At 41.0% G+C, this 22,334-nt stretch overlaps 1 protein-coding gene across 1 annotated transcript in view; it reads left to right on the top strand.

The window, feature by feature from the left end:
* Positions 1–22,334, top strand: part of fbxl17 (F-box and leucine-rich repeat protein 17) — a 198,676-nt gene that overhangs the window by 59,073 nt on the left and 117,269 nt on the right. The window contains exons 7-8 of the mRNA XM_035658508.1: positions 8,175–8,282; positions 19,738–19,868. Coding sequence (XP_035514401.1) covers positions 8,175–8,282; positions 19,738–19,868 — 239 coding nt within the window. The remainder of the gene's footprint in view (positions 1–8,174; positions 8,283–19,737; positions 19,869–22,334) is intronic.

The raw sequence follows: 22,334 nt of genomic DNA, 5'->3' as shown, positions 1-22,334 counted from the left end.
TACAGCAGTTGAATCATTGTTGCCGCTAAATACCACTTATTTGGTTTGCCTCTGGCTGGCCCTCAGTTAGCTGTTTTTCCGCCTAAGTAGAGCAAGAGCGTGGCCTTTCGCTTGCTTTGTTTTACACACTGGCCTTTTGACAGAGCTGTGCTTTCTCCTAAATGTTGTCCTTCTTCTCTTTTTCCATAATGAGCGTGCAGGACAAAGATCAAGAAAGATAAAAGGATGGTGGAGAGAGAAACACGAAAACCTCAGAGAGAGAAATGGAGAGTGACACAAAATGGTGACTGCCCACAGTGTGGCATCATGGGTGGTCAAGTGGTATGGGAGTGGTTATGTCATCGCTGACAGTTGCTCCCCGGTGTTGCCCAGCAGAAGGTCGCAGTAACACCACACACACACATGCAGACCCCTGCTGGTGGTTAAAGGTCTCCCCGGTGCGAGGACTTGACAACACATGGACACACAAATATGTACACGCTCATGCAGACAAGCGTGCCCTACTGCTTATGCTTCAGGCACAACCTGTTCTGCCTTCCACACTAGGACTCCTTCTGTGAGGGCATGGGTGGGCGTCAAAGAGCAGCCCATCCTGTTTTAACCTTAAGTGTGAGCGTAAACAAAAATGACCTCTGACTGTTTTCTGAAGTTCAACATTTAAACCGTCTTCCACTGAGGACTTTTTATCATGTTCGCCATGTCTGTATATTAAATTATATTGCTTAAAAAAACTCTTTAGACAAGAATGTAGCGTAATTATATTATGGAACCAACGCCTCACTTTCAGAACTTTACGCTTCATTAAATAAAAATGAATTCTGGAGTAGAGTATTTCATTTACTTTGAAGACTTGATGGAGACAGAAGAACCTCTAATACGTTTCAGAGGATTTCCTGCAACTGGCAATGAAGCGACTTCTTATGCAAAGCCGCTGGATAGGCATGAAGATGGATTGTTAATAGAATGTGTTGCAGTGTATTCAGTAATCATTATTAATCTGTGTGTCGGCGGATTCTTTCTCAGCTCGGCCCAGTGTTCATAAAGCTTGGTTAATTAGACTGATTGATTAGATGGTGGTGATTCAGAGCTCTCATCACAGCTCCTCATCCCGTCAGGCCTCTAATAAGATCAGATTGCTCTCATATTCACGTACTCCCCTGCACACCCACCCACACACACACACACACACACACACACCCACACACACCCACACGGCTTGTTTGGCCTGTCATACCACCTCTCCATCTTTCTCGCTGCCTGTCTGTCACATCCAGGATTTACAGGCATGAAAGAAGCAGCCAAGCTTACCAAAGCAATACACTGAAGACTAGAAGTTACATTATGTTAACATGAAAAGATTGCAAATCTCTCATTCCCCCTCATCCCCTCCTCTCCCTCCTCCTCCTCTTCCTCTGCTTTGTCTCTCACTGTGATCCATCCTGTGTTCCTGTCTCATCACGTCTCATAAATACGACTAGTCTCTCTGTTTAGCCAAGTAAAACATCACACTGCATAGCTGGAGACCAGGACCCTCACATCTGTCTAGACTCAACTTTGTACTTGGCCCGTGTGTGTGTGTGCTGCATGTGTCTTTCTGTATACCTGTGTGAATGTTTTCATGTCTGTATATGACAAAGCATTCGCGCATCACACGTCTTTGTTCTTCTCTGCGGATTTAAATGTGAATCAGCGTTGCTGAACTGCTTTTGTTGCCCGTGTCTGTGATGCTCTTCTGATCAATACCCATGCACATCTCCAAGCAAACCACCCTGCACTTAGCTCACACTGCCTGCTCATCAGCACAGAGACAGCACAGTAAAGAGACTCTCCCTCGCTGTAGTAAAACTTTATGACTTTCCGTGTTGCTTTTGTCTCCAGGCATCGGATATTGCAGAGGATGATAAGTATTCATTTAGATTTTTGCCAGATCACCAGTCCTCCGAGTCAATACAACCCATCTGAGCTCTTTAAAAAGAGACAAAGTTTAGGGTGTGTGTGTGTGTGCATGAGTTTATGAGTGTGCACCTAAGCATGTGTGTACGTGTGTGTTTGTGTGTGTATTCCAAGGCTGTGATGAACCCACTGCAGTATCACCCCTAAGAGAGTATTTATGGAGAAAATGATTACCTCGGAAAGAACAGAACTTTGATGAAAATCGTCCCACTTCAATTTGCACCTTGCAGGCCTGCAGTTGGCGTCCTTGTTTATGGGTAATATTGGAAATCTGTACAATTGCACACAGAACCTCAGTAACATAGAGCTTTTATAAGGACATCATGATATTCAGTGGCCCTTTTGATTGAATCTTTTTGGAGTTTACGTGTCTTTTTCACTGTGTATGGTAATTTGTTTACAAACTGCTCCAAACCACACCCTTTTAGGCTTTTTGGGACTTGAGTGATGGGAAATGATTATTTTTTTTGTTTCTAAGGTTTCTTTAGTACAGCAGATGTCAAAGTTACATCTTGTTAAGTTTGTAAAAGTTCATGAAGATTACATGGGCAAAAAATATATTTATTTGTATCAGTGCGCACATGGTAAAAAAAAAAGACCAAATGAGGGTCAGTATCGATGTTAAATGATGTTTTGACCGATCATTAGGCCCTGCAGTGAGTATCTGGATGTGCGGTCATAAATCTACTGAGATGCTCTAACTCTGACCTAACATACTTTTTAAACTGCCTTTGAATCCTCCCCTCACCCTGAGCAATCAGTATATATCTGCATGCTATCTAACATATCTTTTAAAATCTAAAAAACTAACTTGGAGGACCTCGTTGCTGTTTACACTCGAGTTGCTCATGGCTGCATCTTTCCGTGGTGCAGATGACACCATTCTTCATGTTGATGAACATCTGGTAAATTTCTGAAGCTTATGCAACTTTGCCTGCTTTTTGTTTGAGTTCACAAATGGTTGCTGGCAACCAGTAAAATGTAACTCTCAAAGGCTGAGTGCATTCTGAATGGAGTACAGTTCGCTCTCTTTTCAGGTTGTTGGCCGTTCACCCATCAGACACAGCTGGATGGGAGGTCTAACTAGGATCGACTAGCTCCAGTTGGCAACGAAAGAAAAAGTTTAAAGTTCTGCAGCGTTTTACTTTTTTTTTTTGGGCAAGAAGGTGTATTTTTTTTCATGCGCGTATGTGGAATGAATCAGTTTCTGTGTGGGTGAGTATATGTGATTGTGTATCATTATCAGAGTTTAAAACATAGACAAATGACAGCGTGCCTGCCCTCCGCATACTCACTGCCATCTCTCTCGCTGGTGAAACCGGCTTGACCTGTGTGTGTGTCTCTGTGTGTCTCTGTGTATGTGTGGGTAAAACACGCACTAAGGAAGGAATAAAAGAAAGAAAGAACACAAATAATGATGTGAGGGAGGTTGCATTTTTGTCGTTTTTGTCAGTGGGAATCGGACAGTTTTAAATGAGAAGAACACGATGGAGCAAAGGATGAAAGAGATAAACGGCAGTCTGCTCTGGTCTTTCTTCTATTTACATCTCTATTGCCTGCGTGTTTGATGGAGTCAAACGAGTCGTATGATAGACAATATTGACAAGCTTAAATGCCCTTATTGGATGAGAAGTGGCCCCCGGGTGCTGCCCCAGCGTTTTCTAAGAACAGACCGCCAGACAAAAACCACACTCACATACAGCATTACCCCTTTTTGCTACCACAGCACTCTCAACAATTACCTTCCAGCTCTTTAAAACACACACAGACACACACACCACCACACACACACACACACCACACAGTCACACACTGACATCACATTATCACACACAAAGGCTATCTTTATGACTGCAGCATTTCCACCATTCCAGCCCACTTTTTTTTCTTGCTTTCCTTACCTCCTTCACCCAGAGACCATTAAACCAGATCCCTTCTAAAAGGCTTTAAGGCCTCTCTTGGCTAGCTACTTCTTCTCCAAAGCCCTGCCATGGCTCTTTTCGTGTTTTTAAATCAAAGTCCGTGAAAGGTTGAGGGGGAGGAGGGGGAAGCAAAGAGAAATTTGGGACGGGTTTTTGTGTTTGTGGGTTGGAGACAAATCTTAGTAACAAACCCATATGGTCTTACTCTCTCTCACAAACACACACACACACTCACACACTCACACACTCGCATACACAGGCTTAATCTTATACGGTACATGCCCTCCTGGCCTGTTCTGCTCCGGTGGGATTTTATTTTTTTCTCTTCTGTCTCCCCTCTCACCTGATGAGAGTTACTGTAGATGTGTAACCTGCTCTCTTTCTTTTTGTCTCTTCTGCTTTCAAACACAAGCATACACACGTGCACGCACACACACACCCAACTACACCCACACACTCTTGCAGCACAAACACTGGTATGACAGACAGTCTAGAGGTGGACGGCTGTGATTCGTTTGCTTCTCTCGCAGACGGTTTTGATTTAAGGATCACGACGGTGTGTAGCTTTTTGATTCTGCTGGTAGCCAACCTTAAAATGTTTTCCTTGATGGTTTTTTGGCAGAGGCCATGCTGGGGGGAGCTTCGGCCAGCTCACTTCACCTGCCAGCTGCTCAGCTCAGGCTGGTCCTTCTGGAGCTTTTTTTCCTCCCCAAGTTTCAGACTCAAAAAGACAACTCCACTCTACTCAACCCCCCATCTCCACCTGGCCCTGCAGATCAGGTTCCATATGCATCAGTGTCTCGGAGTGGGAGCGCTGACTCACCTTCGGTTAATCTTTTCTGACTGCAGCGAGTGTTGATGGGTGGCATGGTGGGTCCAAACCGGAGGTATAGAATTTTAAAGTGCATCCAGTTATTGATTTCCTTGAAAAACTGTTCTGTACAAAGCTAGCAAGAACAGTGAGCTACTGCAACTGGGACACACAATTGTGTCCAGGATGAATAGTTCTGTTGTGGTAGATTTTGTTGCTTAAAATATACAGATCATCTCTTGAGCACTGCTTTAAAAAAAAAAAAAATAAAAAAATGTAATTCCGATTATAATGAAAAAGCTCTGATGTTGAAAACTATTGTCGGTATGGCCGGTAGAGACACTTCTTATGTCATAGGGTAAACTTGATTTGACAGTTTGGGGATTAAAAAAAAGAGGTTTATCATTTGAATTGGTGCTAATGTGATGCACCTCATCTGTTAAAGCCCTATTTAAGTTCTTTTCCCCCAAAATATTGTGTCTGCAGCCACAGTGGCAGCTCTGTGAGGCTATACTTGGGCATAGCCATGGTTTGAGCTAAATGCTAATGTCAGCATGCTAACACGCTCCCAGTGGCATTGCTATCATGCTACTGCTTAGCAGATATGATGTTTTTTATGTTCACCGTCTTAGTTTAGCATCTTAGCATCTTGACATTTGCTAATTAGCACAAATTACAAAGTACAGCTGGGCCTGATGGGAATGTCATTCATTTTGGTGGTGTTTGGATATAAACCTAAGTATTGGACAAATTAAGAAAATGAAAAGTCAACGGCTGACTAAAGTGATTAAAATTAATTCTGATGGAGTACCAAATTTCATAGCAGTCCCTCAAATAGTTGTCAAAACATTCCTCAAAATAAAGTCAGAGGATCACCAAAATCAGTGAAATTCATCCTCTGGGGTTCATGAATGTCTGTACAAAAACCAGATGATATTGCCATCCATCCAACCAAGATCGACAAGGGTAAAAAAAAAAATAAAAATAGTACAAAACAGCACTGTCCTCCTTTCTTTCAATTCAAGTTTTGTTTTTGGTCAGAGGCAGAATAAAGAGTTCTAACCTAAAACCTTTCTCAAACCTTGTTTTGCTACTAACCTTGCTAAATTATACCTCAAAACTTACTTCCACTGCCTCACCTGTGACTTGAAATCTTTTGCAGTCATATTCCTTTATGAACCATTTTGCACTTTACAAGAACTTCACCTCCTTTCTGATAAGGTGAGAAACCTCTGAGCTTCACTAGATTTAGAGGAGGTGTTTTACCCAGATAAGCTATACTGTATGTGACTTGGTGAAAGATAAATGGACACCTTGTTCTTTCTTTTTGTGACTTCTCTTTCCCCTCGCCTGTCTCTCGGGTTTTCCATCTTCCTCTGCCTCGACTCAGTAACATTTAAGACCTCCTGGGGGGAGGACGCCAGTGAGAGGGGAGGAAGAAAGAGGGAGGTAGCGGCAGCATGAGAGTGACAGAGTTGTGAAGTCTAAGGCTGTGTATGTAACATCAAGAGAATGAAGGCTATATGTACAAGTGTAGTGATCAGTAAAGAGCAAGACTTACTAAGTAAGTTAAGTACTAGTTTAATTGGTGTTACTTGGTGTATGTACCTGCATACTTTATCAAGAGCTGTATATTTAAGTCTGTTGTTGCAGGATATTTTTTAGGTAAATTTCCAGCTTGCAAGTTTCCACTTTCTGTCGATGTTCATCCAATCCTTTCTGGGGTCGCCTCCCATGGAGTCCGCCACATTGAAACGCCAATGATGGACAAACAAAACGCTGGCTGTACATATGGGCTTTTGTGTTTTTTGGGAGTTTGCGGCCACCGTAGTTCCTCCTACACAGCCCGTTCTCATTCTCAGGTATTCAGTTAATTAAATCTTACACACTAGTCCTTTAACACACAAGTTTCAAAAACTCAAAGATCATAACTTCAAAACTGTAATTTCAGGTACACCTTTGTGAATGATATAATAATCCATAAAACAATGGATTAGCAACCATTACAACTTTTGCTGTGATTGCCTCCGATTTGTAACTGGACAAGATTTCTGTTGTTGTACAGCTAAACACTACAACTCCATTGGCGAATCACCACTATCTCCAGTCTAACTGGCTAATTAATTACCTTGTCAGCGTATAGTAAAGACAGTGCCGCAGGAGGAGCAGTGGTTGACACACTGTTTGGAAACCTTCCTGCATTATGACTTATACCGACAAACTGTCAGACCGATCAGAATCATCCTTTTTCAGCGGAAACCAAAAAATATATGAGATGCCAAAGCTTTTTCTTGCTGTAAAAATGTCTTTCAAATGTTTTTTTTACATTGCGACCTATCTTTGAAAATCTGGTATTGACTGACAGTTTTTATGTAAAATAGTTGTAGCCTATATAATGTCTCATTTGCCACCTTCTCAAGCTCTAGTCTTGTTTCTTCCAAAGTTCATTCCTCTCAGTATTTCATATAGAACATTAAAGTTCAGGCACAGATTTCATTTAGTTCAGTAGATTGCAGTCTAAGTGCACATTGACAGATTTGATTTTTCCAAACATGTTTAGGTTGACAAGGAAAGGTTTGTGTTTGTATGCATCCATCACTAGTTGATGTGCCTTGTGCATGTATTCAAATGTACATTTTGCCTGACTTGCATTTTGGGAATTTCAAAAAGAAGTTTTTGAAAGGGTTGCTTAGAAAAAGCAATTTTTGTTCTCTAATGTTCTTTGATGTTTGTTTTTCTTTGTTTTCCCAGTTAATCACAGCATAGTCAATTCTCTCTCTTCTTCTCATCTTATTTTGTCTTTGTGATTGATGAAGAGTTTGAGGAAGCACTGAGGAAGCCTACAGAGAGGACAAACAATCACCCACGTATTGTTGCAGTGTTGAGTGTGATGAGGGGGGTGAAGTAGCTATCAATACCCGTATTGATGACTACAGTGGAAGCTTGTGGAAATGTTCTGCTTCCCTATTGATCTCTGATCCATTATGAGCTGTTAGTAGACGGCCGGGTGAATGATGGGGAATGGTCCATCCATCATAAGGCGACACTCTCGCTGCTTGGCAGACATGCTCTTTTAGTTGTTTAGCTTGTCCGTTACCATCCTTCGACTCCTCTCCTTCTGTAGTCCTCCTCCTCTCACTCCTTTTGTCATCGAACACAAAACACACCCAATCCACCGCACATGTGGAGTGGGCATTTATGCTTTAATCTGACAGCACCTGTCTCCACACACTCGTTTTGGGAAAGTACTCCTAATAGAATTAAAATGACAGGCAAGCTCAGCTTTTCCCCACTGCAAACTGTCCAATAAAGACAAAGAAATAAGTCTTTCATTTGGAAATTTGGAAGAATGGATTAAATTAAATTGGTATTAGGAAGAGAAAACGTGAACCACTTCAGAAATAATGATAGCAGCTATTTTAATATGAAGATAAAGAGATTTCTTAGCCAGGATTCTAATTTAAACTCTGTTCTGTTCTACTCTCCAGGTCACTGATCGGTCTGTGCGAGCCGTTGCGGAGCATTGTCCTGAGCTACAGTTTGTTGGCTTCATGGGATGCCCAGTGACCTCTCAGGGAGTCATCCATCTTACTGCGGTAAGTATAGCACAAATGTTTTCACTTTTTTTTCGCATTTATATTAGTTTTCCTTGGGTCCTTCAGTTGTGACCTTTCATAATAACTCAATTTGTGTGTTTTCTTACTATAAAAATGTAGGTGCTGCAGTTTTCTGCAGCACTATTGAAAGAAGGTTAATTTCAGTCAACAGTTTAATTTTTTTGAAGTGATAACTGATATCAGTAAATGTCGACAGAAGTTTTAGCGTGAAGTTTTTTTTGTCTAATCCGGTTACAATAGGACAGTTCTCCATGTTGCTGCAGGCCCTGCATTGTCTCCAGGGGGGGAAATTAACTTTTACAGAGTAAACTCAGGACCTCACTGTGTGTTTTATCTAAGACTTAGTTTTGAAGTTATTTTGTGTTAACTTTTAAATCTCATGAAAGCCTAATGAGATGAATCCTAATAATACGCTGCTGTTCTGACTACACCCTGCTGTTTGGATATTACCATGCTAATGAGCAGCGCTCCGTGGTTTAAGATGTGCCATGCCATATAAACATGGACACACATGCACTCACACAGTGATTGCTTGGATTGAATTCACCAGGAAATGCTGAACCTTGTTTTTCCTATTATTTCCTTTTCCCAACATAACGTCCATCTAGATCTATCTTGTGTGTGTGCACCTATGTGAGTGTATACACTATATCCGCACCCATGTGTGTCTGAGTAATACAATTCGATTTGTTTTTGATGTACTTGGGTGTACACGTAAGTGTGAACGTACCCTTGTGGGCTGCGTGCGTCCATTCCTCCTCAAATGCAATTACAGTTGTGTTAATAGGACTGAGACACCCGATGCCACGCTGCATTATTAGATTAAACAGCAGATTAATTTGTGCTCATGGTTTTGGCCCCCTATCATCTTTGCAGCCTCCACTGACCTTGGCCAGTGTGTTGTAGACAGACAGTAATGAAGCCAGCCAGTCATAACAGCATTAGCATACCTGGAGGTGGACTCATACACATCCGCCCACACGCACAGTCTAGCACACCTCATTATTATTTATTACAGTATTAACCAAGGTGAAGTTTTTAGGAGTTTAGATGAGCAAGTTCATAATTCTTCTAATATTTATATTTTTTTCAAAGCTGCGGTTTTGTCTCAACTGAAAAATAACTTGTTTTTACATCTTTTTATCGAGGTTAAAAGCTTTAACAAGAACCAACCAATTATGCGTTTGTATAACCCCAGAGAAGTCAGGAAGTTCAGCCAAGAGCTTCGTCTGGTTGTCATAACTTAAGCAATCCCTTGATAATGTTGTGTAAAGTTTAGGTCTGTTTCTCCAAAAGTAACACACTTAGTGGCCACTTTATTAGGAACACCTGTGCAATCATAGAGAATGTTAAGTTTTTGTTGACACTGTCACAGGGGTGGTAATTATATTATATGTGTTAGCACTGACGTCATAGTGGTGGGATTGTACTGGATTGCATTATAGCCAGAGGTGTTTCTAATATTCTGCCCATTCTGATGTATGTAAACAAGGACAAACAGTTATCTCAATATAACGTAGTCCAGTACTACACTACCTTTAACTCTGACTTCAAAAATGAAAAATATAATATACATTGAGTTGTGTGCGATGTCCGATAATGTCACTAAAACTGAACATTATGAACAGTAGGTGTTATGGCAGGGCTGTTGTATTGGATTGCATTAGATTGTACAGGTTGACCTAAAAAAGTGGCCACTGAGTATACTTTTAATACCTCCTATATATCTGTAGACTCCAAAAGAAATTGCAGGACAGAAATGCCAAAGAAATATATAAGGTACGATAGAAATAGTGTCACCTTTATATATTTGTCTACTAGAGAGCACACATGTATATTTCAACTTTATAGTGGTCTGTTCAGTAAATATCTTGGTCACAATTCTTTCATAAAATAATTCAAAGAGTAACTTCACACTTGGCTGAAAAACAGTGTTTCAAGTCTGCTTCAGCAGAACGCACCCTGTAACACTGATGGGTGTGAGCATAACAGCCAACAGTGATGTCACGGCGTACTGACACACGATGTAGTACACTCTAAATCTTGAATCAATTTTGAAGATTGTTGAGGGTATTGAGCAATAGGTATTGATCATAATTTATTAATTGTGATGAGACCCATATGTTTTAAAGATAACATTTTTACCACAGTCATTCTGTCTGCACAGATTTAGAGTCAAATCATTTCTCTCTTTGTTCCTGTTACTTCAACCATGATTTCTGTGAGTCATCTCTTTCTGCCTCTGTCTCTCTACCTCTTCCTCTCTCTGTCACTCTATAATCTCTGACAGTAATTATCTCGTTTAGCAGTTGATTCCTCCTCTCATTCATTCCCACTTGGTCCCATCCAGTGTCGATTGAAAATCATATTCTCGCGTTTAGAATCGTTGCATTTCTGATGACTCGGTGGACCTGCATGTGCTTCCAGTACTGCAGCGCTCCTCTCTTGTTCGATTATCACACACTCCCTCCCACTTCTTTTCTTCCTCGATTGCTCCTTCTTTCTCTCTCTCTATGATAATCTTCCCAACCTCCTCACTTGCTATCCAGCTATCACCAGAAAAAAGAGGAAGAAAATCCATTACTTTTATTAACTTCTCTCATATGACACACTCATTTCAGATTGATATTTTCTTAATACCGACTTCTCACAAATTAGGGTATGAGGAAATCAATTGAAATCGTATTTTCTTAATCAAGTGAGCTGATGGTTGAAATGGGCCACCCATGGTGCCGAGTTCGATGCAGATGGTCTGTAGAGTAACTGTAAAGCTGTGGCATTTATGCTCCTTTAATGGTTTTTCACTGTTTCAGTCCTACGGGAGCTGTGTGGTTCCTCTGTGACGTGCAACACAACTCAATATTTGCAGCAGGGCACCGTTTGAGAAATCGTCATCTTGTTAGCGACTAAAAGGCAAATCAAGACTTCTGCTGGCTGAGAGAGTAAAGCCTGCTAATCGAAAACAAGCTCTCTAACACTTTTCCTACTGGTTGTATATCAAACATTACATACGCCTTCAAATGTCAGAACAAAAACTGTGATGATTTTAAGCGCAAACATGTGTCTGATGTGGTCTCTTGTGTTACCCTGCCAGGGATATACTGTACATTTTTATTTATGGTTGGTTTTGAGATTGAAGCTCAAAGTTAGCTCTAAGCTCTTGACATTAGTAATAGTTTTATTGATGAGGCTTGTCACACACCAAGGCTGTGTAATGGATACAAAACATCTTGGGATGGAGGCTTTGTGGGTGTCCCAGAGCTTTCAGTGATTTGGCGCTCTCCCTCAGCGACTAATTTGAGAACTTTATATGTGTTTTTTGTGGAGCTGTATGAGATTAATCATTCTCCTAATTCGGTTTCAGAGGGTTCACCCTTTAGTCAAGCCTGTGACAAGTCGCAGAGTTAGAAGCACAATAGATTTAGTGTTTGTGTAGGCGTTGGGCGTTATTAAAGGGGTGTAAGACTCTGGCAGCTTGAGTGTAACCTGATTGTGCCGATTGGTGATGAGATTGTATATCATTGATTGAAGGGATGATCAACAATTTATTTTTCCAATATTAAGGCGAGTTTAACTAACTTTCTATCAGAACTAAGATGCTATAAAAGTAATCTCCAGAATCTGCGCTCTTCTGTGTATTTAAAGATGTTTTGGGTGGAGTTGCATGTCCACCAGCTGAGCCCCGTTAATCATCACGAGTGACAATTTAAATCCTTAATTAAAAAAACAGCTTGCCGTCTCTTTTCCATGGATCTGACAACCGGAATCTCTGTCCATATGCCGGCTCACCATAACTTTGCTCGGCACTCCATAAGAGTAGTAAACATTATGTATATAGTTTGGATTGTGAAAATAAAGATAAGATAATATTGTTGAACGTTCTTTGACTAGAAGAGACATTGCTATTAAATAGATTTTTTTTTAATGTACAAATGATGAATTAGTGTTCTGCATAGCCTTCACTGGCACATATATTTTACATAGATTGCAGATAGGCTCTGAAATATCGAAATATCCAAGATGTTAGGTTCCTCTTTGACACTAAGACTAAGTGGTCCATGCTGGCATTTGAGTGGTGTGCTGGGATGTAACTCCCCCCTACCCCCTCCTGCTTCTATCCTACAGCAATCGTGGTTATTCAAGATCGCCAATAGTAAATACGTTTGGATCGTATGAAAATAAAAACAATCGCCAAACCTTATTGTAACCCCTGCGCTTCGTTTGTTTCTTTAAAGACATGGATTTGCTTCTCATGCAGCCCATGCCACACTGAAAATATGTTCAGCACCAACAGAGTCATTATCTGTCTCTTTGAACAGTGTTACCTGTTTGTCTCTTTCTCTGTGCAATCTCTTTCTGCATTTGGTCTTTGTCACCCTCTGTATGTATCTCTTTTTTTCTCACTTTTACTCTTGCAGTTCTTTTTCTCTCTCTCTCTCTCTCTCCCCCACCGTCTCTCCATCTTCCTGTCAAGCGGTGCTCTTTTCTTCTGGTAGTGATTAAGTCCAAGGTCGGCTCTATCAGAGAGCCAGTGTTTGAGAGCGGCTCTGGGTGCCAGAGCCTTCATTCCCTGAGCCTTAGATGTCCCACTGATGGCTTCTCTTTGCTTGTCATGCCTACCCACAATGCCCCTCCTCATACATCAGCCTATCACCGCCCTAAGACACTGTGGGCCTCAAAATGCCTTTTTTGTGTGTGAAAGTTCCCACCCTCGGGAAGAGAGAGGGGGCCAAAGACATAACAAATGGAGGGACTGTTGAAGAATGTGTCAGAGATGAAAAGAGGTATATTTGGACACTGTAATAGCTATGTGTTGTCTCTCTGATGTGCAAAACTTAGATGTTTCTGGTCTTAATTTTGAGCCTGAAGATAAATTCAGCTGTGCCGCTCCAGTGGCTTTGTTGTTCTTCTCCAGAAAAAGTTAGTACCTTTTGATAAATGCTCTCTAAATCTGACAGAATTGGACTGTGGACAGTTCCTTATTCTCTCTGTGTGTTTATGAGCAAATAAAACAGTCTGGTTTATGACAGGGAAGCTATTTAATTTCATAACCGGAATCATATGTTCTTTCCATCCTGGTGGCTCAGTGGAGCAGTATGCACTCCCTACATCCTGAGTTCAAATTTGGCTCACAGCCTATGAAACAAGGGGGGGAAAAAAGAAATAAAATAATATTATTTATTTATTTTCTCCCTTTTTTCCTCCAAATTGCCTTAAGCATAGGTTGGAAAGGAGGTTTTAAAGTGGTTGAAATACAAAAGGTTAAGATACAGGTCTTCACCCACTGTCACCTTCACGCCCTCCACTCCACCACTCCCTCCCCATGTAGGATGAGTGGTGTCTGGCTTGGCGGTAGTCTGCTGGCTCCTTATCTCCTCCCTCTGACTGGAGCACGGAAAATACATAATCACAGTGCCCTGTGTCAAACTGATAACCCCAAACCGGAGAAGTAAGTGTGTGTATGTGTGTGTTCATGTCTATGTGTACCTGTTCCTATGTACAAGTGTGTGTGTGTGTGTGTGTGTGTGTGTATTGTGTCTCAGGGGTGGTAGAGAGGATAAATGGGGAAACGAGGGAGCAGAGGGGATTTGGAGGAAGAAAGGTAATGGGGTTGTGGGGGTCGCAGAATCAGTTGAAATTGTAATAATAATTTTCTTCACTGCTGTATGGAAAAGATTGGGGGATTTATGAATATAATAAGCAGAGAGGAGCCTAAGGATGATGTGTGTCTCTTGCAAGAGTAATTGAAGAATAATTCATTTGGCTCTAAGACTTTTAACCCAGAGACAGACAGAGATAGAAAGGTTTTTGACCTCTGGAGGGGGGTGGGATATCATGTCTCATTATTGGCCCAACTAGTGTCACTGCGCTGTTACTGTCATCCAGTACTATCACACTGGCTCTTGCTTGTGTATGTGCGTGCCTATGTGGTCATTTGGCTTAGTGCAGCGAGGAGAAACCACTGCTCTCTATCTCCTCGAGCCTTTCCTCGCCACTGAGTTTGTTATCAACACCAACACATGCAGGATTAGCGACTGAAAGGGAGAAAGAGAGAGAAAAAGGGGGTAGGAGAAGGAAAATAAGTGATAGACAGTAGATGGGCACAAGACAGATAAAGAGAGAAGTTAACCACACATACACACACACACAGGGATCAGCTTACTGGTCCATGACTGATGCAGACAATGTATTTGTGATACCAGACCCATGGCCTTTCCAGTTTTTTGCCTCAGTCCTTTTTCAAATATTCATATCACTCTGTCTACACAGGCCTCCACGTATTTATATGTGTGTGTATTATTCTGAGTGTACATCTGTGTGATTTAGGCTTGCCGCAGAGGGATTGTCTCGACACAGCTTTCTTCTGTCTGACTGAACTGTCTGGGATTCTCCGATATGGGGGAGGAAAAAAAACAAAACAAACCAGAGTGTGTGTATGCATGAGTGCGCACTTGTATTCACCTAGTGACACTGCTGCCATTCGTCTCACCTTTTCGCCCCCGCCTCATCCTGTCTCACACACAGTCTCCAACACATGCGGACAGCCGAGCAAAATATGTCAGGCCCACAATGCCACCTCAATAACACCCTGTGACTTTGACTTCTTGCTCAGGACTTTGAATATTAATTTAAAGTGACTGTCCAAACTTCTACCTGTATTGTTTAAAGTATTTAAACCATCTTTGAGAGTTTCCACTGTTAAGTCTGTTAGTTTTACTGAAAAGCTACCTTTATTTCGACAGTGCTTGCATGCATGTGTGGATCTATATGCATTTCCCATAGTAAGAGGTTTTTTCATTGACTAAACTCACATACTAAATCTTGAAGTGGTTATAAATGAGCTACAGCAATGAAATAGCAGCTCATATTTTCCAAATCCAACATGTTGGCTATTTATGACTAAAACAATGCTCGCTCTGTCTGTGCTTTTTAAATGTCTTCTAGCTGCTTGTCAGCTTGGGACACTGAGGTTGACGGACAGCAACAGCCATGAACTCATGCTGCTTTGTGCCAGCGTTCAAACCATGACATCATATCCTCTGCATGGGGTCCACAAGGCCTCAACTTCCTGCTTGGCATCATGATGCTTGACGTTGTGTAAATAAATTAAGTAATAGCACAGGTAGTTATAGCTCTGTAGTCTGGCAGAGAGTACTCAGGTACACACACACACACCCACTGTGTGCCAGACTGTGACATACACTAATGTAATAAAGTGTCAAATCAACCTCTCCAAATATTGAACTCCAGCCTATTCTTGGCTGACGGATAACGTAGCTTTGAAACCAGCCAGTTATTTTTCTTCCATTTAAAGTGGCGTTTTGTGTTTGACCTATGACTTAGGCTCTTTTTTTTTCCTGTTTGAGAGAGGCTTCTAATTGAAGCAGGTGGGAGCCAAGCTGCTTGGAGCTCACAGATCTCCTCTAGTCATGTGGACCGAATTAAACAACCTCTTTAATACAGAAATGCAGCGCTGTACCCATTTCTGAGACTGAGTACTGTTTGCTCATCCAGCTCTTGTAAAATCTGCAGTGATTGCTTTTCTCTTATCTTTGCATTAGGCATCATGTGTTCTATATTTGAATTGATTTGGAGTTGGAGATTTCACATCCAATTTTATGTTTCTGTGAAGCCTAATTTGAATCTGTCATTTTCTGCTCTGTGGGTTTTTCAGACAAAACTGAACATTTGAATTTAGAAATAGAAGGTTGATTTTAAGACCTCATCAAAACACATTTTCGGATAGGTTAATGAATTTACTGCTTGTTAAAATAAAAGTTTAAAATTGCACAACTTTCATTTTGTGATTATTAATTTTACTAGCTAAAATAGCAGACTACTTCAATCACTAGAATTGCTGTTGATATTAATTATAATTTTGGTAAGGTTGCCCTACATACTTTATAGAGATATTATTAAAATATTGGATTATTATTGATGCATTAACATGTAATCAGTACTTTAATGTTGGAGCTGCTGCAGGTGGAGCTGATTATTACTGCTTCATATACTGTTGGGTAGTTCAATTTATAAAAAATGCCTCATATTTTATATGATAAATACAGCTCCTGAGTCAGAGCACATATATACTTTCTCTGTTTTTTTGCACTTGAACATGTGTGCACATAGTCGTTGGAATATTCATATAATCAGCGTGCGCCTTAATTTCCGTGCCATGAATGTGTGTTCACAGGGCGGGCACGACACGGCGGCCTCACAGCAGCTGGGTTCTGCAGGTTTCAGTGTTTTTTTTATGAACAGAATGAATAATTATCCAGGTGTAGCTGCCAACTCGAGAGACGACACAAACTGCCTGGTTACAGACCCACAGCCAACGAGGAGAAAAACCTGCCTAACCCCTCACCAAATCCCCCGCTCTCCATTCTCCGCTCTATTTCTCTCTCACTTGGTCTCCTCTCTCTCTCTCTCTGTGAATCACTCGTTTGTCGTCTTCCTCTCTGTCTAAAGCGACCGTGCATTCTTCTCCATTTATTTTTCTTTCTTTTCATGCCTGTTTATTTTTGCGTCACAGAAATACGTACACGAGCAGAAAATAGGCTATATTATGAGTGGAAATGATTAAATAAGATTGGAAGCATTAAAACCTTTCACCTATGAGTCAAATTATGATAATCTGTCAACTATGAGAAAACAAACACTGGCACTGTGGCCTGTCACATTCTGGAGGTGTGACTAATCACAGAGGTTGTTTTTTGTGTGACTTTTCATTTCAGGGATTTGGACCATATTTTTTCTTTTGGCAGATGTGAGCTAAACTATGGAATTTATTTTTCTGCCGTGGTTTTCACAGATGGAATAACAAAGTTACAGTCTCAGCCGTGACTCTGCCTCTTCCCTTTCATGCAGACATCTGCTAAATTTTCAAATTTTCTTCAACCTAGCTACACTCTCAGCCAATCAAAACTCACAATGGTTGGCCTGATTTCTCATTGGTTATCCACATCAATGAAACAGTTGCTATTGGTTGTAGTAGAAATTCTTTTTAGCAGACATAAGCAGTTTTGAAGATTTGGAGAACAAATACTACTTTTGATGTTGGGGCTTTTAAAATTTACTCCAGGCTTAATAACCATAAATACTGAATGCAAATAAGTGTGTATGTGTGTATGTGTGTGGGTAAAAGTGTGAGGATGTGTGTGCTGGTGATAGAAATTCCTTTGACAGTGTGAGTGTCTGCTATGAATATTACTGGTAGTGGTCACTTAGCCTACATCATTGCAATGCCTGTATTTTGCAAACAACACACACACACACACACACAAACACACAAACACAGGCACACACACACAAACACACGGACACACAGACATGCCCACACAGATCAGCCTAATTCTGCATGAATAATTTAGCACTTCGATCCAACACTGGCCACTGGGACACATGACAGTTTGTGTGTGTGTGTATACGTGTATTTATGTGTGTTCTCGTGCATGTGTGTGAGCATCTGCTGGTATGCGTGCGTGTCTATGATAATTCACACAGTTCGGGGTTTTTCCCTTTCATTAAATACCATTGTTTAGCATGTCAGTTTAGCTGTCCCTGATGATCACTGCTGCGTTCTTCACTCATCTTTGCACACACAAGCTGTTTAATGTTTATTTCATTAGTATATCTCAGCGTATCTGTACAATATAGGTGCGGTTATGCCACAATCAAAATCTGTTTCATGTTTATTTCATGCCTAAGTAGACCTTTTATCACAAGAGGTGTGCATCTAATTTTCTCTTGAGGGCTGACAAAATAAGAATAGAGAGAAAAATGCAGCAGCTACACAGAGGTAAAGGTTTTGAAAGCCTTTTTTATTACCTTCAGCGCAGTGCAGTATCACACACTCACCGTGTTTGTTTGGAGTCTGTGTGTGTTTTGATTCTCAGTATGTGGGGACAGGGAGAAGTGTTTACATGTGTGCTTACTTCACCTACCGAGCCTTGGTCCATATCCACCCCCACCCCCGTGTGTCTTCATGCTGGTAGGTATATGTCATGCCTATGGAGCCGACAATAGTGCTCAGTGATCTTAACACCAACTGTAAGCTTGTTTTCTCTTTAGCCTTGGCCATGACATTTACCTCCCTGCCTCCCTGGCGGCTGGCCGGAATATCATACCTCTATTATCTTTCATCCCTGGTGTGTGTATGCGTGTGTGTGCACCTGTGCCCTAAATAGTTCTGAGTGTGTATCGGAGAAAAAAATACACCTGTGCTGTGAGTTGAAAAGCCTTTGGTAATTTTCGGTGAGCAGGAATGCTTGTTGAACAGTGTGTCAGTGTGGGTTTCGAAGAGTGTGTCAGGAAGTAGAGATTTTGACTGGAGGATTAATCTAAACCCCCTCTTATAAGGTATTCAGATCGGAAAGAGGGATTATTGAAAGTCGGTGAGATGAAAGAAAGAGGGAAAGTGAATGCTCATATTGGCTCATAACCCCTCACACCAGGCATGCAGGCACAGAATGATAAACAGTACCAGCGAGCAATTTTCTATCATTTATCTGCCTTGTTAGGTTGTTATTCTGCATTCATGCTATTTTTTTTTTCAGTACATGTGGCAGTATACAAGTTTGCTCAGGGTAAAGAGAGATTTTTTCCACATTCCATGGGGATATATCAAAACCACCCATGTAATTCAGCAGGCGTGTATACAACACATGCCTTCAACAAATATGACTCTTACAGTAGCTTCCTTTTTTCAAATCGACTGCTGCTTCCTTCATGAACATACAGACAGGAAATTGTGTGCCTGTGTACCTGTTTGTGTTGAATAACTGGATTTTTTTTTAAAAACTTACTTTTACTTGTTAAAATCTGGCTGAAATGAAATTGGATTTTTTTGTGTGCTACAGTATACATATCTGCTCTGTAAATCACCTGCCCTGTGTTCTCATTTAAGAAAAAATAAGAAATCAAAAGGGAAAATTAGATTTGATGATGATACCCTCCTAATTTTGCTTTAATTTGAATTTTGATACTGTTGGGTGTCCCTATACTGTAGATGGAGACTTTATTTTGATACAGCCAGTAAAATCTTTCATAAAGCAGTGACTTTAGCATTCTATCATAGGCCCGAGAGACTGTCACACTGAGCCGGACACAAGAGCCACAGACTTCAAACAATAACATCAACACATGTCTTGTCCTGCACCCTAGCTTAGCACGTTAGCTTAGCATGTAAACATACCTGCAAGTGTTACTTCAGTCCAGAGAGATGCAGATGTGGTCCTCAGTCTTAAGTACCAGTAACAACACGCTGTTTGCCAATGACATGTAGGCTACAGTTTAAGTTTAATTGGTCTCTTGTTCCGTGCAATATAACAATGGCTTTCTTCCTTCCATTTAATAATAAAAAACTAGCTGGCTATTTACTTGAATTTGACATTATTAAATAATTCAACATGTTTTTGTTTTTTTTCACCCGTAGCTACGAAACCTAAATGTCCTGGACCTGCGGCACATCTCAGAGCTCAACAATGAGACTGTAATGGAGGTGGTGAGGAAATGTCGCAACCTCAGTTCCCTCAACCTCTGCCTCAACTGGAGCATCAACGACAGGTATGTCAAGTCAAGTATAGACTATTTGCATAGACCGGTACCACACACAATGATACTTTCTGGTCCAATTTGCAACAATACCTGTTATTACATAAAATTAGCATTCATGAAACAAATCTTGGGAGAGAAAAAAAAAATATTTGGAGAGGCAATTCAAAAGTGCCCCCCTCACTGAACTGTCAGGTTTACAACTGGAGCCTTAGTTAGAAAAAAGACACAATACTAAAGTTTAACAGTTGGTATAAGTTAAAACTTTTATAATCCAACATTGGTATTATCATAAATCGGATTCCTATGTGTGCCAATACTTAAAATAAATCAAATAAAAGAAGCCAAGTAGGTTGTGGGGCTGCCCCATCTCATTTGATCATTTGAGAAATAGCGCTTTGTAGTAATAGTCTGTCCCTGACTATAGATTTTCCTTGTCAACTAGTAGTAGTTAGTTAAAGCCACTTAGTCAGTCACAAACCATACAAAAGGACACACACATTTGTGTCATGTGACTCTAAAGCCAAGGCCACACAGATGTTTGAGTGCTGACATCTATATATAGTATAACAAAATAAGTTAAATTCATACATACTGTCCTGAAGTAGATATACTTCTTATGCAAGCATGCAAAACAGTGGCACAGAGAAAGATAGACATGAGAATTAAAAACACAACAAGAACTCTTTTTTTTCTTTGTTTCTGTCTCCCTGGTCATCTTTCTTACTGCTCCCTCTCCTTTTTTCCTTTCCCCTTTTTTCTTTCTGAAATGGGAAAGAATCTGTACAGTATATGACGGCAAGAGTAAACCATCTCCTCTTTTATTTATTATCTTGTGTTTTATTCATACATTTCTATTTAATCTATTGATTTACAGCTGAGGCTGTGGCTTCTCTGCCGACTGTACTCCCACTCTGGCTTTGGAGTGTGAACACAATATTGAATTTACCATGGTGCATAGCAACAATGTGTGTGTGTGTGTGTGGGTGTGTGTGTGGGTGTGTGTGTGTGTGGTGTGTGTGTGTGAAATCATTCTTGCATTATTGAGTTAACAGCAGACATGTGGTGGGAAGGTTATGGTAATACCTTGCCCGCCTCCTTTCAATCAAAAAACATGGAGTTTGGTGAAATCCTCACAGGGGCACATGGTGTTATCAACTTCTTCCCTTTATCACACACACACACACAACACACAACACACACACAACACACACACACAACACACACACAGGCACAGCCTCGATTGATTCAAGGCTGCATTGATTCCATAATGATATTTGCTGCATTGGTTCAGGGGCTGAAGGTTTGTGTGTGTCTGACTGGATTTGTCTGGATCACCTGTGGGGATATTGGAATTTAAAATGGTGTGTGTGTTGGTGGCAGTCTGTGCGGGTGATAAAGCTAGGATGCTGTGTGCGCATGGCAGCATACAGTAGGTGTGGTGTTGGCTTATGAATGAAGCAGAGACAGCAGGGAAGTGAAGGGCAGAGGTGGACGGTCATAGCTGAGAAGTCTTACATGCTTGCTGCTCTGATGCTGCACTACTCCACCCCTCCTCCCAGAGGAGGAGTTTAAAAATAACGCAGGGCCGTTTGCTCTTCCTCCTGGACCTGCAGACCTGTGTGTGTTTGTGTGTGTGTGTGTGAGAATTGCGTACATGCTGCTCAAGTAGCAGATAAAAGCATCCAGTCATAAGCTGCTTTATTGTTACACTTTACAGTCACACAGCTTAGAGCAGAGACTAGAGGAGGGGGTTTATTTAAAGAGAGAAACTGGCTGGGTGGTTGTCACAACGTGAAGGAAGTATATTTGTAGGTGTGTGTGTGTGTGTGTCTTAGGAATTTTCCATGGGCCCAGGTTTGTCCAGTTTAGCCATGCTGTGCCAAGCACCGCTACAGCTTCACAGATGGGGATATCCACCCTCGACAGAGCAATGTCGTCACAGATTGGCTCAATAATGTGTCGTCATATACAACTGATGAGAGAGGGGGGCATGTAAAGAGTCACACCACCATATTTGCCATATAACCATGTTTTCAACTTTATTTCCTAACAATTCCTTGTGCTGAATTTTTGCACCTGTTGCTTTATGGAGTACTTACGTTTCTGCATACGCATGAGTCAAAATACATGCAGTATTTAGAGTATGGCAGACTAAGCTGTGGCTAAATGTCAAACAAGAAAAAAATGTGATCAAAAATCATGAACCATTTACTTCATTTCACAGCTGCATGAAGAATGTGATGTTCCCAGTTGCGCTCATAATCCCTTAGAATCAGCTAATATAAAATGAAAGCAAGACTTAAAAATCATTAGACCTTTACGCAAGAATCGCAAAAGACCTCATGGCAAAGAGTGAAAATCTGCGGAAAATACATTTTTATTTGCTTACTCCCAACTAAAAATGACAATAACTAGGACCATGTTTCGATAAGAACCTCAATCAATAAGCAGAATCTGAAGCTGAACTGATAAAAT

The sequence above is a fragment of the Morone saxatilis genome, unplaced genomic scaffold, assembly GCF_004916995.1.
Source record: "Morone saxatilis isolate NCDOM2014 unplaced genomic scaffold, NCSU_SB_2.0 Contig16, whole genome shotgun sequence".
NCBI lineage: Eukaryota > Metazoa > Chordata > Actinopteri > Moronidae > Morone > Morone saxatilis.
The sequence above is the reverse complement of the archived record's forward strand: the minus strand, read 5'-3'. Positions and strand labels throughout refer to the sequence as shown.